At 35.2% G+C, this 14,305-nt stretch overlaps 1 protein-coding gene across 3 annotated transcripts in view; it reads left to right on the top strand.

The window, feature by feature from the left end:
- Positions 1–14,305, top strand: part of LOC108735732 (peroxidasin) — a 128,449-nt gene that overhangs the window by 97,636 nt on the left and 16,508 nt on the right. For 2 of the 3 annotated variants that reach the window (XM_025979217.1, XM_025979215.1), the window contains 6 exons: positions 46–333; positions 400–555; positions 4,627–4,788; positions 4,853–4,966; positions 5,098–5,131; positions 10,363–10,483. In XM_025979217.1, coding sequence (XP_025835002.1) covers positions 46–333; positions 400–555; positions 4,627–4,788; positions 4,853–4,966; positions 5,098–5,131; positions 10,363–10,483 — 875 coding nt within the window. Of the gene's footprint in view, positions 1–45; positions 334–399; positions 556–4,626; positions 4,789–4,852; positions 4,967–5,097; positions 5,132–10,362; positions 12,020–14,305 lie in introns of those variants that run through there. The other variant, XM_025979216.1, reaches the window with a different exon arrangement.

Genomic DNA, 14,305 nt, shown 5'->3' on the forward strand with positions numbered 1-14,305 from the left:
ATATCAAATATCTCGAAACATTTGTCAGATCGATCGTCATTTTAGATCCTCCAAAGATTCTTAGCGTTGGCCCGGATCGTTTAACAACGTCTCCCCTTTACACGTCTGCAACTTTCGAATGCATAGCCGAAGGGAATCCTCTTCCCACTTATCAGTGGTTACAAAGATTACCAACGCGACCTAATTACGTCAGGGAGCAAGGGAGAGAAGCAAAGCTGCACATTTCCAATGTTACGTACGATCATCAGGGAGAATACGTTTGTAAAGCTGTGAACATTATAGGAGGAATGGAAAGAGAAGTTCAAAGTGAATCCGTTGTACTTCAGGTTGTCGGTTAGTAAAATCGATGTAATCATCACGTTCAAAAAATTGAAATGTTTTCTTTCTGTTTTCTTTTAGGAGCGCCACAAATATTAAAATTTTTACTCCTCAACGAAATTGAAATCGAAAGGGGTGATACAGCCAATATAAGTCTGATAATATGCTCAGATCCTAGGCCGAAATTTGTGGCTTGGGAATGGGGTTCCTTGCAGTTAGAAGCCGGATCACAAATTGGTCGGTACCTAACTTAATAACTAAACCTAACCTAACTTAATCTAACCTTATGTAACCTATCCACACCCTTTATCCAACTTTATATATAGAGTAGCCCAACGATAATTAATCTGACTGTTAATGCTGGAGTTGAGAAAACATTAATCTTCCACCAACACTCGATCTTCGAAAACAAATAACAAAAACAGACTAAAAAAATAATTCGAAGTGGTCTGTATTCTGTCGAAACTGCCAGACGCGGATCACGATTTTGATCTTTTTGGATCTCATCAGCGCGTCGTAGACAGCTCCTACAGAACACAGACCAACTTTCATCTGCTGCCTTAATAGCGCGTTTTAGAAAATATAACAAGTGGCGCGGTAAACGCCATCTGTACGATTTAAATGGACCTTGTTGGAGCATACGTAATCCTAGTATGTAGCATCGTACTGCAGATGGCGTTTACAGCGCGACTTGTGGTATTGTCCAGAAACAGATTAAATTAAACAACTAAATATAAAAGTTTTAAATATTGCGAATTAAGAAGTTCTGAATTATTGTGCTGTTATGTCCAAGTTCTGAAAAAGTTCTGTCTAAAATTTTATTCTAAAATAAGCATAAGGAACAGCCCACCTTTTCGGATAATGTACGTGTATTTTCCAGGGTAATGGTTGACACACAAGGTTTATTGCCTGTAGGTACACATTTCTAGACTGATTCTCAGATGAATTAATGTTTGGATTTTCCCGTCGAGAAAGCTAAAAATTGAAAAATATTCTAGCTTGGATACCATCTAGACTTGGGAATTGTAGTTCAATTCACTGACGTAGTTCAATAAATCTTCTTCAATGAAGTGAACTAAATCACTAGTCTAGTTCAGTAGTTCATTTAGTTCAATTCTCATAATGTATTAATACATGTATTTTGAACTCATGTCTTTTCAATCACAAAATATAAAATTTCTTATAATTCTGACCAACTCACTCACTTAAGGCCTTGCAGAACCCTGTACAAACCAATCAAATTATAAGAAACATCGCCCACCTACTAATAGAAGCTGATGGCCAAGAAATTGAAAAATATTCTAGCTTGGATACCATCTAGACTTGGGAATTGTAGTTCAATTCACTGACGTAGTTCAATAAATCTTCCTCAATGAAGTGAACTAAATCACTAGTCTAGTTCAGTAGTTCATTTAGTTCAATTCTCAGAATGTATTAATACATGTATTTTGAACTCATGTCTTTTCAATACCATCTATTTTCAATTGATTTTACTCATGTATTTTCAAATTTCCCAAAGTCCCCATTTTCCACTTCTCAAGCAAAAGCAAATTATACGTTTTATATTCAAAATTGTCGCGTAACTACTGCGCAAAGATTTACGCAGTTTTTTCTGATTGGTCTGTGACTGCCACAAAATGGGAATGGAGGAGAGTTGAAATAGGTTGAAAATACATGAGTCCTACTGTACAAGATGTGAACCACTGAACTATAATTCTTTCAATTGCTGAACTACTTCACTCGGCTGGGTTCTTGTGAACGACTCGTTCATGAGTTACACAAGTCTAATACCATCTCACTCTGGCTTCCATGGGAACGACAAAACAGACGAACTTGTCAAAAAAGGCGCTAACCAAACCAGAGGCTAGACGAAAAATTAAGAAAAATGTCATTGAGAAATTGAACAGCATCTGGTTAGAAAATTCTCCCAAAAAATTACAACGGATTAGGTGTCTTCGAAAAATTTCCAAATTCAAATCTCAAACGTAGAGAGGAGGTAATCACACAATGACCACTCGAATAGGCCACTCCAATCTAACTCATGTACACTTGTAATATGAACAGCTTCGAATCAGTTGAACACATTATCAATGACTGCTCTGGACTGAGTGCACAAAGAAGGACACATAGTGTTGCTGCATCATTTAGTGAGAATATGAATAACCCAAAACAATATAAAACTGTACTCGATAGTCCAGTGGGTAGAGAATTTTCCCGATGTAAATTTTTTATCGGACGGGAATTGTTCCTTGTTGTAGGCGGTGAAAGTTAAGCATCCCTGTATATCTTTAAACTTCGAAAAAGTGTGCGTTAACAAATGCGGGAGGTCCAAAGTTGGCAAAAACCCGGTTTTTGGACATAGAAGGCAAGGTATGCTTCCTAGAAAGAAAAGTTTTAAATAAACATTGTAGAGAAATTAAAAACCTTTAATTTGAGCTGCAGTCCGATTAATTTTGTCAATTAATTATTTATTGTAGAAATCCCAAAAAGTCTTAAAAACATTGCCATTCCTTGGTTAAAGATTGTTTATTGTAAAAATTAGCTTTTTAATGATTTTATCACATTGAAATGATGGTTTTTAAATTTGAAATCGAAAAATGTAAATTCGGTTCCTGTTGGTCGCGGAAGATTCGTTTTGCTCTTTTAATGTTTACTTGGAAGCTACCTTTTCATATGCTTCAGTTAAAAATCCGTACGTTGCGTATAAATCACTCCAGCTCTAATTGTTTATAAATAAAAATGACACCCTTCTTTGCAGCAATAAATAAGGGGTTAAAAATGAATTTTTTCATTTGCCCCTGACGGAAAATGAAGATCTGAGCCTTTACGAAGAGATATGTGTAACTGAAAATGTTTGCCCGAAAAAAAGTTATGACAGTAATTGTTCGTGGCTGTTGGGATAAACAATTAACAATATCTCACTAACAAATTGACCAATTTAATGTCACAAAATCATTAAAAAGGTCATTTTTGTAATAAACAATCAATATGCAAGATATGGCATTTTTTACAGTTTTTTAGGATTTCTGTAATAACTAATTGACAAAATTAATCAGATCGCGGCTCAAAGTAAAGGTTTTTAATTTCTCTACAATTTTTATTTGAAACTTTTCTTTCTAAAAAGCGTACCTTGTCTTCTAGGTCTAAAAACGAGGTTTTTGCCAAATTTGGACCTCCCCCATTTGTTAACGCACACTTTTCAAAGTTTAAAAATATACAGGAATTCTTTTCTCCAGCTACAACGAGGAACAACTCCCGTCTGGTAAGAAATATACGAGGCGGTTCAATAAGTACCCGTGTTTAAAGACAGAGGATGTTGTCATCGTGTGCTGCCATTTATCAAACCACGCCAAAACGAATTTGAGACTGATTGATAGGTTAGTTTGATTAGGCAGCCATTCGACTGAGACGTGTTTCGTTATTTATCGCTAAGATGGAAAAAGAGCAGTATCGTTCGGTAACTCGCTTTTTGTTTTCGGATGGGAAAAAATGCGAGGAGATGAAAACAAAGTTGGATACTGTTTATGGAGATATTTTGCCATCTACGACCACAGTTAGATATTGCTTCAACGAATTTAAACGTGGGCAAAGATCCGTTTTTGATAGGAGCGACCAGGAAGCCTGGCAAACGTTGTTACCGAGGAAATTATTTTACGGATTTTTTAGGAAAAGGAAGAACGATCACTGGACAATACTACAGTAAGAAGGTGCGTTTTCAACACGATAACGCACCGGCACATTCATCAGGAGTTACTGCCGCCAAACTGCATCAATTACGTTATGAATTTGCTGCCGCACACCCCGTACTCACTCGATTTGACTCCCTGTGACTTCGTCTTGTTCCCTACCATGAAGAAATGACGAGCGAGAAAGAAATTTAGCTCAAACGAGGAAATCATCGTCGAGACAGGGGGGATTTTGGAGAGTTCGACAAATCTTATTTTTTGGAGGGGTAAAAAAATGGCAGGGTCGTTGGGAGAAGTNCTGGACATTTCATTTTTAAATCTGAAAATTTTTAAAAAAAGGTGTCTTCATTTCTAACACGGGTACTTATTGAACCGCCCTCGTATGTCGATAAAATTCTCAACCGACTGGACTACATGACTTAGAAGTTAAAGCGACTTAAAAGTGTTATATAAAAAAAAATTGCTACGCCTACCAGGCTTTAACACTGACCTATCCAACCTAACCTAATCCAACTTCATATGCAGACTTACTTTTTGTTAATGGAACAACTTTTTCGTTGTTTCATTTTTGGACTACTTAAACGCACTGGTCTGTTCTGTTCTTACGTTGCTTTTGATGCAGGGAAATATAAAGCGGACGAATTAATTCAGGATCTTCGAGAAGACTGTTATATTTCTGTTTTACACATCCAAGACGCGGATGCAACAGATTCACGAGCTTATCACTTAATGGCAGAAAATGATCGGGGAAAAGACAGGCATACTGTCAAACTTTTTGTTAATGGTAAGTGTATTTAAACGAACTGGTGATATTTCATTGATTTCTCTAAAATTGCCATACTTTTCAGAACCGTTTCGCATCAATACGGTATTAATTTTTGCATGTGGAATTACGACTGCATTGTTATTGTTAATCTGTGTTTGTCTTTACACTTTACGAACGGAAAACTGCTGCCCCACAAGTGAGATTTATTCTATTATTTTAATTATTATTATTAATTATTATATATGCGTATTAATGATTAATAATCACTATGTAATGTATATTTTATTGTTAGGATTTTTGAATTATTTACATACTTTACTATTTCAGAGAAAAATAATTATAAGGAGAACAACTTAAACGGGTAAGTACTTTTTTTTAATTTAAAGAAACTGTTTTTTCATGGAACACATATAAAACACATGTATATACAGAATGTGCCAAAAGTAACAAGACCAGCGTATTACTAAACAAAAACCAATCGATCAGTTTGTACGTCACGAAAATCAAGTCGAAGACATTTCCCACTTTTTCTGACTATGTTTCAAGTATCATCCCAAAATCGGTGTCCCAAACGTATAATTACAATATTACAATTAAAAAATTATTTTTTCTGTGATGTAACTACATATTTATGGTTTTCGGATTTTTTCCTTTATTTGTGCTACAAAACATTGCTTTGCCAATAGGCCCCGCTACAACCTTACGAAAAATGGCCCTCTGTCAAACTCTGAAAATTGGGATTCTGGCGGTTCATTCAAACGTCTTAATGGACGCTAAGTCGTAAAAACTCATCTTTTTGAAATATGGTCTCTTAGAGGCAGAAACGGAAGTTAGGAGGGGTAGAGATCGTTGGCGTACCCAGGGGGGCACAGGGTAGAGCAGCTGCCCCCCCTGGAAATCTCTTAGAAAATGGAGAATGAACATTGATGTAGTCAGAGGTGTAATTAGATACCAACATAGAATCAATAGTTTATCATCATCATAAGGGCGTCAGTCCTAAGACTAGATGGACACGCACCCCACTCCTTCCTATCCTGAGCTAATCTTCGCATTTCCTAAAACTAGGACATCTCACATACTTAACTGTTTGCGAACAGTAATCCAATCTTCTTAACCCCTATTTCTGCCTCTAATATGTCTCTGACTAGACCTTCATGCCTGAGAAGCTATCCTACCAACCTATCTCGCCTATTTCTTATTGACTTCCATAGAGTCCTCTGTTCTTCTATTCTTTCTAATACCTCTTCATTCCTAAGCTTCTCCATACACGGTATCCTCATCATTAGCCGGTAACACCACATTTCGAACGCTTCTAACCTCTTTTTTTTCGCCGCTGTAGTTTATACGACGCAAAAAAAAGTGTAGTGTATACCTACAACTGTAAACAACAAATCCTGTTTTGATGTCTAATTACACTTCTGAGTACACCAACATTGTTTCCCCATAAGTTTACTATGACGTTTAGGTGTACTACACTTTTGCATAGTGCATTATCATTCCTGATGCGAAACTATGACGCATCCATAATATGTAATATACATTGGTATAATACATCAACATATGCATAAATACTTGAACGTATTCAATACGTATAATAGGTATAGTGTATAGTTGTACCTTGGATGTCCTTACGGAAAAATGTAACTTTAAGGGACCATACCTCACAAAAATGAGTTTTATTACTTAAGGTATATTATGACTTTTAGTCAAGAACTACTATAATCCAAAGTTTCAAAGAGTTTGACAGAGTTTCCATAAGGATCTAGCAGGGTCCTTTCATGATTCTAGATCAGTGGAAAGCACCCTACAGCTTTTGATTCCCTTTTGTGTGTGTCAAAATATGCGTCATATACGGCAGTATTTTTTGATTGCGTGAAAATTTTACACGTTCCTGAGGATAAGGATCTTGACAGATAGACAGACAGAACGACAAAGAGCAAAGAAATCCTATAAGGGTTCCTTTTCTCTTTTTATAGTACGGAGAGCTGTAGGTATAGAAAACGTTTGATACTAAAATGGAAGGATTTTTCCTGGGTAGTTTGTCGTAATTTTGAACTTAAATCTGGAGAATACCTTCAAGGATTCTAGAAACAAATCGTTTTTTTTTTAATGAAAAATGGAACTTCAATTTTACTACTTATAGTATAAATGGAAACTAATTACAAGTAGGTGTTTCATACAAAACAACTACCATTACACCATTAATGTAAACGTCATCATACAAAGTGAGTGTTGGCAAAACCTTTAGAAATACACTGATAATACGGAAAACAAATAGATAACATTAACATGATCCTATTCAAATGCTTGTATATTTTTGTAGAAATTAATCCTACAGTTCGCACTACAAGGTTTTTATTACTAAAAGAATAGTGTTTGTTGATTGGTACTTATTATCAATATGAAAGTTGTATAATTTGTCTCTGTCTATTTACTGGAATCTTGGGAACCACAATTTTCAGTTCAACATTGATAATAATTAAAAATAATGTTATATACGGTTGCATTTCGTCAACTCCGTTCAGCACATCTTCATCTTCGCTTAAACAGACATTCTTCTCCTACAGGAATCAGTTAACTTCGGTCCTGAAGGGCTGCCTCAATACTTCATTAAAAAAATGTTGCTCTATTCTAAATGAGGCTATCCTCAAGCTTTTTAATCGCTCTCTAGAAGATGGTTATTTCCCTTCTTCGTGGAAATTTATCTTATATTCTCCCGATACACAAAAAAAGCAATATACAAAACATCAAAAACTATAGAACAATATCTACCCTATCCCCTCTAGGGAAGGTACTAGACCGCCGTCGCCGATCATCTTATTGACTGTTTCCTTTCTCAGATTGTTCCTGAGCAGCATGGATTTGTAAAAGGTCGTTCTATCACCACAAATCTTTTCTGTTACATCTGCCCTTACTCAATGAACCCAGATTGACTCAATCTATATTGAGTTCTCCCATGCTTTTAACTATATCAATCGTGATCGCTTACTTACTAAGCTTCGTTCTTTCGGTATTTAGGATAAATTATTGTGCTGGTTAGGAAACAAGCTGTTTAGATTTATGATTGTATATCCGATTACGGTGGGGTCACTTTAAGTATTCTCCAGGGTTTTCATCTGAGCCCGTTACTTTTTATACTGTTCATAAATGATATCGCTCGTCATTTAAACGATGTTCATCTTCTAATCTACGTTGATGATATCAAACTCTTCTCTAGCGTATCAAATAAATCCAATACACTTAACATTTAAAGTGATTTGACGCTCTACACAACTAGTCATGTGTTAATCCATTGTATATCAATTCAGCAAAAAGTTACGTATTATCGTCTTTCGCTAGAGGCTCCAACATACCTTTCCCTTTTGACTATTCTAATGGCCACTCATTTCTTAATAGGGTTAATAGAATCATGGATCTTCATATCTCCATTAGTCTTTTCAAAATACATTATTCCTGACACTAATAAAGCATTAAAAACTCTAGGGTTCATTAACCGTTCCACATCTGATTTCCAACGCTCTGCTACGTTTCGTCATCTGTTTACAACCCTGGTTCTCCTAATTTTAACCTACGGCTATATAATTTGGTCGCCTTACACTCTCTCTAATATAAACGTATTGGAGAGTATTTACCATTGATTCTTGCGTCTACCCTGCTTCAGGTCCGGGTCCCCTATGAGCTTTTTCAATTACAATAATGATGATACATATCCTGTCTATGTTATCAATAAGCTTTCGTTGGCTCATACATATCAAGACTGTCTGTTCTCATTCAAAATCGACCGTACAATGGTTCACTGTACAGAACTTAACTTATTATTCTGCCTACGTAATTTGGCTTACCCTTAGAGAAATACCACATAATTTTTTGAATTATCAGATTTCCTACCTTTCTACTTTGATTCAGCCATTCCCAGACTCACTCGTTTGTTCAGCCAGCTTCCCCCGAATTTGCGTCATGGTATTTTTAAAACTGGTCTAAAAGCCCATCTAGGGTTTGTTTGAATTATTGCCTTGTTTGCTGCCGTCGTTTTGTTCACTTTTAGTCAATACTTACAATATAGTTTTAGTATTCTTTTTTTTCAGTTTTATCATTTGTTTTGTATTGATCAATTTTTTGTAAAGAGCTACTGCTTCTTTAAACATTAAAATGAAAATAAAATAAAATACAACGGCGGGTTTATTGACGTCTAGGGGCTTTTGGGCGGTATGGTATGATTCAAAACCAAAGTCAACACCAACGAAATTACATTATTTGCTACCGAACAAAAAGCTTATACAATATGATGAGTATTTCTTAGGGACAGAACTGTACCATCGATTTTAATGACACCCTAACACTGTATGTGGAATCGAATCATACTTCTGACCGCGGGGCGGAATCGCACTCAGTCGTATTAGGGGTTTACAAATATATATAAATTCCGTTTGTTTTGTGTAGTAAACACCTTTTTTTCGAGTGTTAAATCCTTTGAAATAATCCCGACTGGAAATTAGTTAGTGGATTGGATCCAATACGGATCAGAATTGCCTGAAGATTGATCAGAAATAAATCAGGCTTTCTGATCCGGGTATGATGGAAAATCGTCACGCCATATATGATCAACATAGGATCCATTTGAAAAATCCATGTCGGATCTGTTTCTAAGATCCATGACGGATCCGTTTCTAAAATCTATGACAGATCCGTTTCAAAGATCCATTCCCATCAAAATAATAATTTGAATAAACAAACTATTTGCTAATTAGTATTAACACTACTATCTAATAATTATTATTAATGGATTATTAACTTGTTAATAATTATTATTAATTAACAATAAATTTGTTCATTGTTTGACGAACAATATTGCATACAGAATAAATCAGGTAAAAAATAAAGTTCTGTATTATGATCAAGTTCAGAACATCGGATACAATCTTGATTTAAAGATTGAACCGAAACCGTAATAGAATTTTTAGCATTAGATTGTGATAAGAAATTGGTCAGATTAAGGGATAGGATACTCTACTATGATCAATTTCTCATCTGATGGTTGGATCAACAGATAGAGTACTGTGCGCTGATCAATTTTTGATCGGATGACCAGATCAAGGAATGGAGTAGGTACTGTACTCTAATCAGAAACTGATCAGATCGGTGAATCAACTTATAGAGTACTGTACTCTGATCAGAAACTGATCAGATGGGTGGATCAACGGATATAATACTGTACTCTGATCGGAAACTGATCAGATGCCCGTATTACGGAAAATCTGATCCGCATCTGATCATAATCTGGGTTCTCTGAACTAATTTCCAGTCGGGATGTCTTATGTCATCATCAATATTAAATGTGGATTTTCCCTAATCCTTAGTTTCCATTTATACAATAAAGACATAGTTTCCTTTTCATCAAATAGCCAAATTAACCTTAAAATGGTCTTCAATATGTGTAATTTTCAATGTTACTACCTACCAGAGAATCTTGCAAAATTTGTGTTCAACATTTTCTACACAGCAGTTTCCTCTTAAATTATCAGCTCCTCCCAATTTGTACATTATATAGGTTTTATTGGAATATCAATTTATACTTATGTATTATGTATACAGTCAAAGGTTAGATGTGGAAAACAAATCGTTACGGTTGGAGGCAATTCCCTCGGATGCTATCTACACAGCAAAGAGGGAACCGAATCACGACAACCTTACGGTTAATCCCGATACATTAAAGGTACGTCTTGCTGCCATGGTTCTGCAACCGCCTGCTAGAGTATAGCCTTGCACGTTTCGTCAGGAAGACACGATATGTCAACAAACACCAAGCACAAATTCTTGACCAACATTCAATAGTGCTTTGATTGATTGATCTTGTTTAAATAGTTGCACTTGTGGCGATCTGTATTTACAATCAAACTTCTGTAACTCGAAATCTTTTTGAAACGCAAATTTTGTTTCATTGATAATTATTTGAATATTATTCTCATTACTCATTAGATCGATTTTCTGTAAGTGGAGATTAATAGGAATACGGATTTTCTAATAGAATATTATAAGATAATCATCTGGAGCTATAATCAGTGATCCAAGTTTTTATATCTGTGATGGTTAAGCATTTATTGCAACAATCAGCAACAATGTTGAATGGTTACCGGTCGTTTCTGACCCTGTTTAAAAGTATGTATTAAACAGGGTTCTTCAAACTAAGTGGTACATTAGACGTTTCAGGGAAACTAAGCAAGTTAGAAATATGAAAAATTGTCAGTAACGGTTATCAAGGATAGTCTTTAATTAATAACAAAATAATTTTAGCTGTATATTTTTCACTACGAATTTTTATGAATTACAAAATTATAAAGTATCCAGTATTGTTATGTCAAAATTAGTGAAATTATCTATTTTAGATAAAAATCCAAATTTACTGAAAAATTTTCAAATAAAACAATAGAAAACATCCATATGGATCGAAAAAGGATAAAATAAGCAATCGAATGCCAAATATGGTATTTCATGTTTGAAATTTTTAAACTTTGGTTTCATTTCTGAACGCGCTGTACAAATTATTAAGCTCAATTTTAGCAAAACGTTAAACTTAAGATAAAACTGTAACTGTTAAAAAATTTAACACCCTAAGTAAGTAACTATCTAAAATTACCCTAAAATTTTCCGTTTCAGACAAATTTGTCTATTTAAAATAGCAAAGTTGGCATCCACTTCCGGTATAACCCGAAGTGGACGGAACAATTGAAATTATTTTAGTTAAAAGGATCATTTTTGATAACCCTCACTGCCTAATTTTCAATACTCTGTTAGGTATGCTTAATTTTCCTAAATCGTCTAATGTACCGTTCAGTTTAAAGAACCCTGTATATGTGGTAATAAGATTTATGTTTTAATATTAATTTTTGAATGATTACCAATTGATTTCGGTGTCTCATTTTTTACGGTGCGATTGTAATAAGAACTCTGTTAGACTAAGCGGCTATGCGACATAACCAGCTGCTCCACCGGTCTACAAACTTGCGGGACAACCGGTGGCGCTCATTACACATTAAGTTCTACGTTAGTTTGGTAGTTCTTATCAGAAGAGCAGCATTTTTTTTTTGTAATATTAACTTTTTCAACAATAATTCAAAGAAAAACTAATTAGACATTCCCAAGTAATTAAAAAGCTTCTTGTCGTCTGAATACAGTTCAACAAAAAGAGTATAGAGTAATATTCCACAGAAAATCTTTCATTTTCTTCTGTCTTCATTTCGCCCGTCTCATCTTTCTCACCCGAACCACCACCCACCCATTCCCACGATTCCTGAAAGCAGGCTGAAGAGGGCCTTCCGCCCTACCTTCCAGCGTAGTCCGCCCACCAGCATTAGAGTGTCTAGTGGGAATGAAACACCCAAACGTTTTAGTTTTAACAGTTCACAGTAAACTTGATCACATGGTGGTCAAACTGAGTGTTGGCGAACTGACTGCGCCATCTGGCGGCTTGGTGTAATAGGCCTGGTATAATTTTTACAATACCCCGCCATGTCTCTCCGCCGGTCCACGCTGCACGTTATTAGGCATTGATAGTTATGGAGCTTATTAGATTAAGGTAGCCAAAAGTGACTGCCGCGCACAGTGACCACGTTGGAGACACGGACTGCGGAGAGTCATGGCAAGACATTGTATCATATCGAGCCTAATACACTGAGCCGCCAGGTGACGCAGCCAGTCCGGTCATTAGTGTTGCAGCAGACCTCTGATTCCGCTTCCGAAATAACAGAAGTTCCGCATACTTTTTCGCATCCACTTCTGGCTTGCCGGAACTTAACAAATTTTTATTTCTCATCTTTCTGAAAATCAATATATAAGAACAATAAAAGAAATCATCAAAATTTATTACTTTTTTATATATTTTTAAAACGTAATTTAAATGGAATTACTTGTTGGAACGTTGCATATTGGGCAGCTACCTGCGCCAGGTTTCAGCGACTCCATCGTATCATTATGAACGTAATATAATCAACCGTTTATGTTTACGAAATATTAGCAACAATACGCAGCGTTATGACCGGAAAAATATTGTTAATAAATAATAATATTGTGCCTGTGCAAATCACCAGGGGGCCTAATATAGGGCCTAAATATATTTTCTAGTATTTCGTATATTGATATTTTCCGAATTTTATTCTCTTATTGGTTCCCCACTTTAATCTAAAAACGTCACGGATTTCCAGCATCCCCTTAACAATCCTCCTTCCTAATAACATTTCGAAATACTAATACGGTTATAGTGTTTATTTTTTTGTATAGTGTTTGTTCAGTGTTGTATGTTTTAAGTTAAAAGTGCAATTTTGAATCCAAAAAGAAGACCTATTTAGAGTTATCATGTTGATATTAACGATGCAAGCGCTAAATGCAAAATCTGTAACAAAATATTCGCAAAAACTGCGCATGACCACTCCATTAAAGAGTCACCTAAAGTCATTAGACTTCTGCTTCCGCATCCGCTTCCGCAAAAATTTGAAATTTTTTCTTCTGTTCCGCTTCTGTTTCCATTATAACATTTCCGTTGCATCACTACTTGGTCATGTCGGACAGCAGAAGTAGAAGTCTTGTCTACACTTTCATTTCCACTCCTTTCCATAGTAATAACGTGTAGTTCATTGGACGTACATATGTTCACAATGAGAGTGCGAGAAACGTGAAAAACAAACTGTGCTGCTAGTGAAAACTACCGAAATACCGTCGGAACGAATAACGAGTGATTGGCTACACCACCGCTTGCTCTGCACGTTTTATCGACTAATAAGTCACCGGTGACGCAATTGGTTTCGTTGCCTGGCGGCCTAGTCTAGTAGAGGTCTTAAGAGTTATTAGTGGTAAGCTTAACAACAGTAGAATACGAAGTAGCGAGTCTTCAAAACGAATATTAAAATGTTTGACGGTAAAACAGAAATTTTCTTTAAATGGAATGTAATTGGTTCCATTTAGTAGGTTCGAATTGGGGAAGTTTGACTGTATTTCCCTTTTATGTTTTTACAAATAGCATGTTTGCATCTTCGTTTTCAGTCATTTTTCCTAATAATGTTTATTATTTATTTTTCTGTCGAAAATAAAATGATTGTAATATTGATTAAAATAGTGCCATTCTATTACAAAATTTTAAACGTACTCTGTGGAAATGTGAAATGATTATCATAATTTCTTATTTATTTATTTTTCTATAGATGCTTTTTAAGATCATTATTAAATTGTTTTATGTATACCTACTCTGTATATTATTCTGTTTTTCTTTTTTTTATGCATAGTGCTTTGTTACTTCGCAGACACCTGAAAAACAGCACGGGATGAATTTTTCATTTTTTAATATCCATAAATAATTGGTATCCATGTATGAACGATTGCCTTTTTATTAACGATTATTTTTGTAAACTGTTATTTCGGGAAATGGTTGTTATTTCTTTTTTAATTTTTTTTTAATTTAAATCTTATTCGGAATATGTAATAATAGATCAGATTGGAAAGGGATGTCCGGAAAGTGAAATAATAAATTGGTGTGATCCAAGTTTTT

This window comes from Agrilus planipennis, unplaced genomic scaffold (genome assembly GCF_000699045.2).
Source record: "Agrilus planipennis isolate EAB-ADULT unplaced genomic scaffold, Apla_2.0 scaffold32, whole genome shotgun sequence".
NCBI classification, from domain to species: Eukaryota; Metazoa; Arthropoda; class Insecta; order Coleoptera; family Buprestidae; genus Agrilus; species Agrilus planipennis.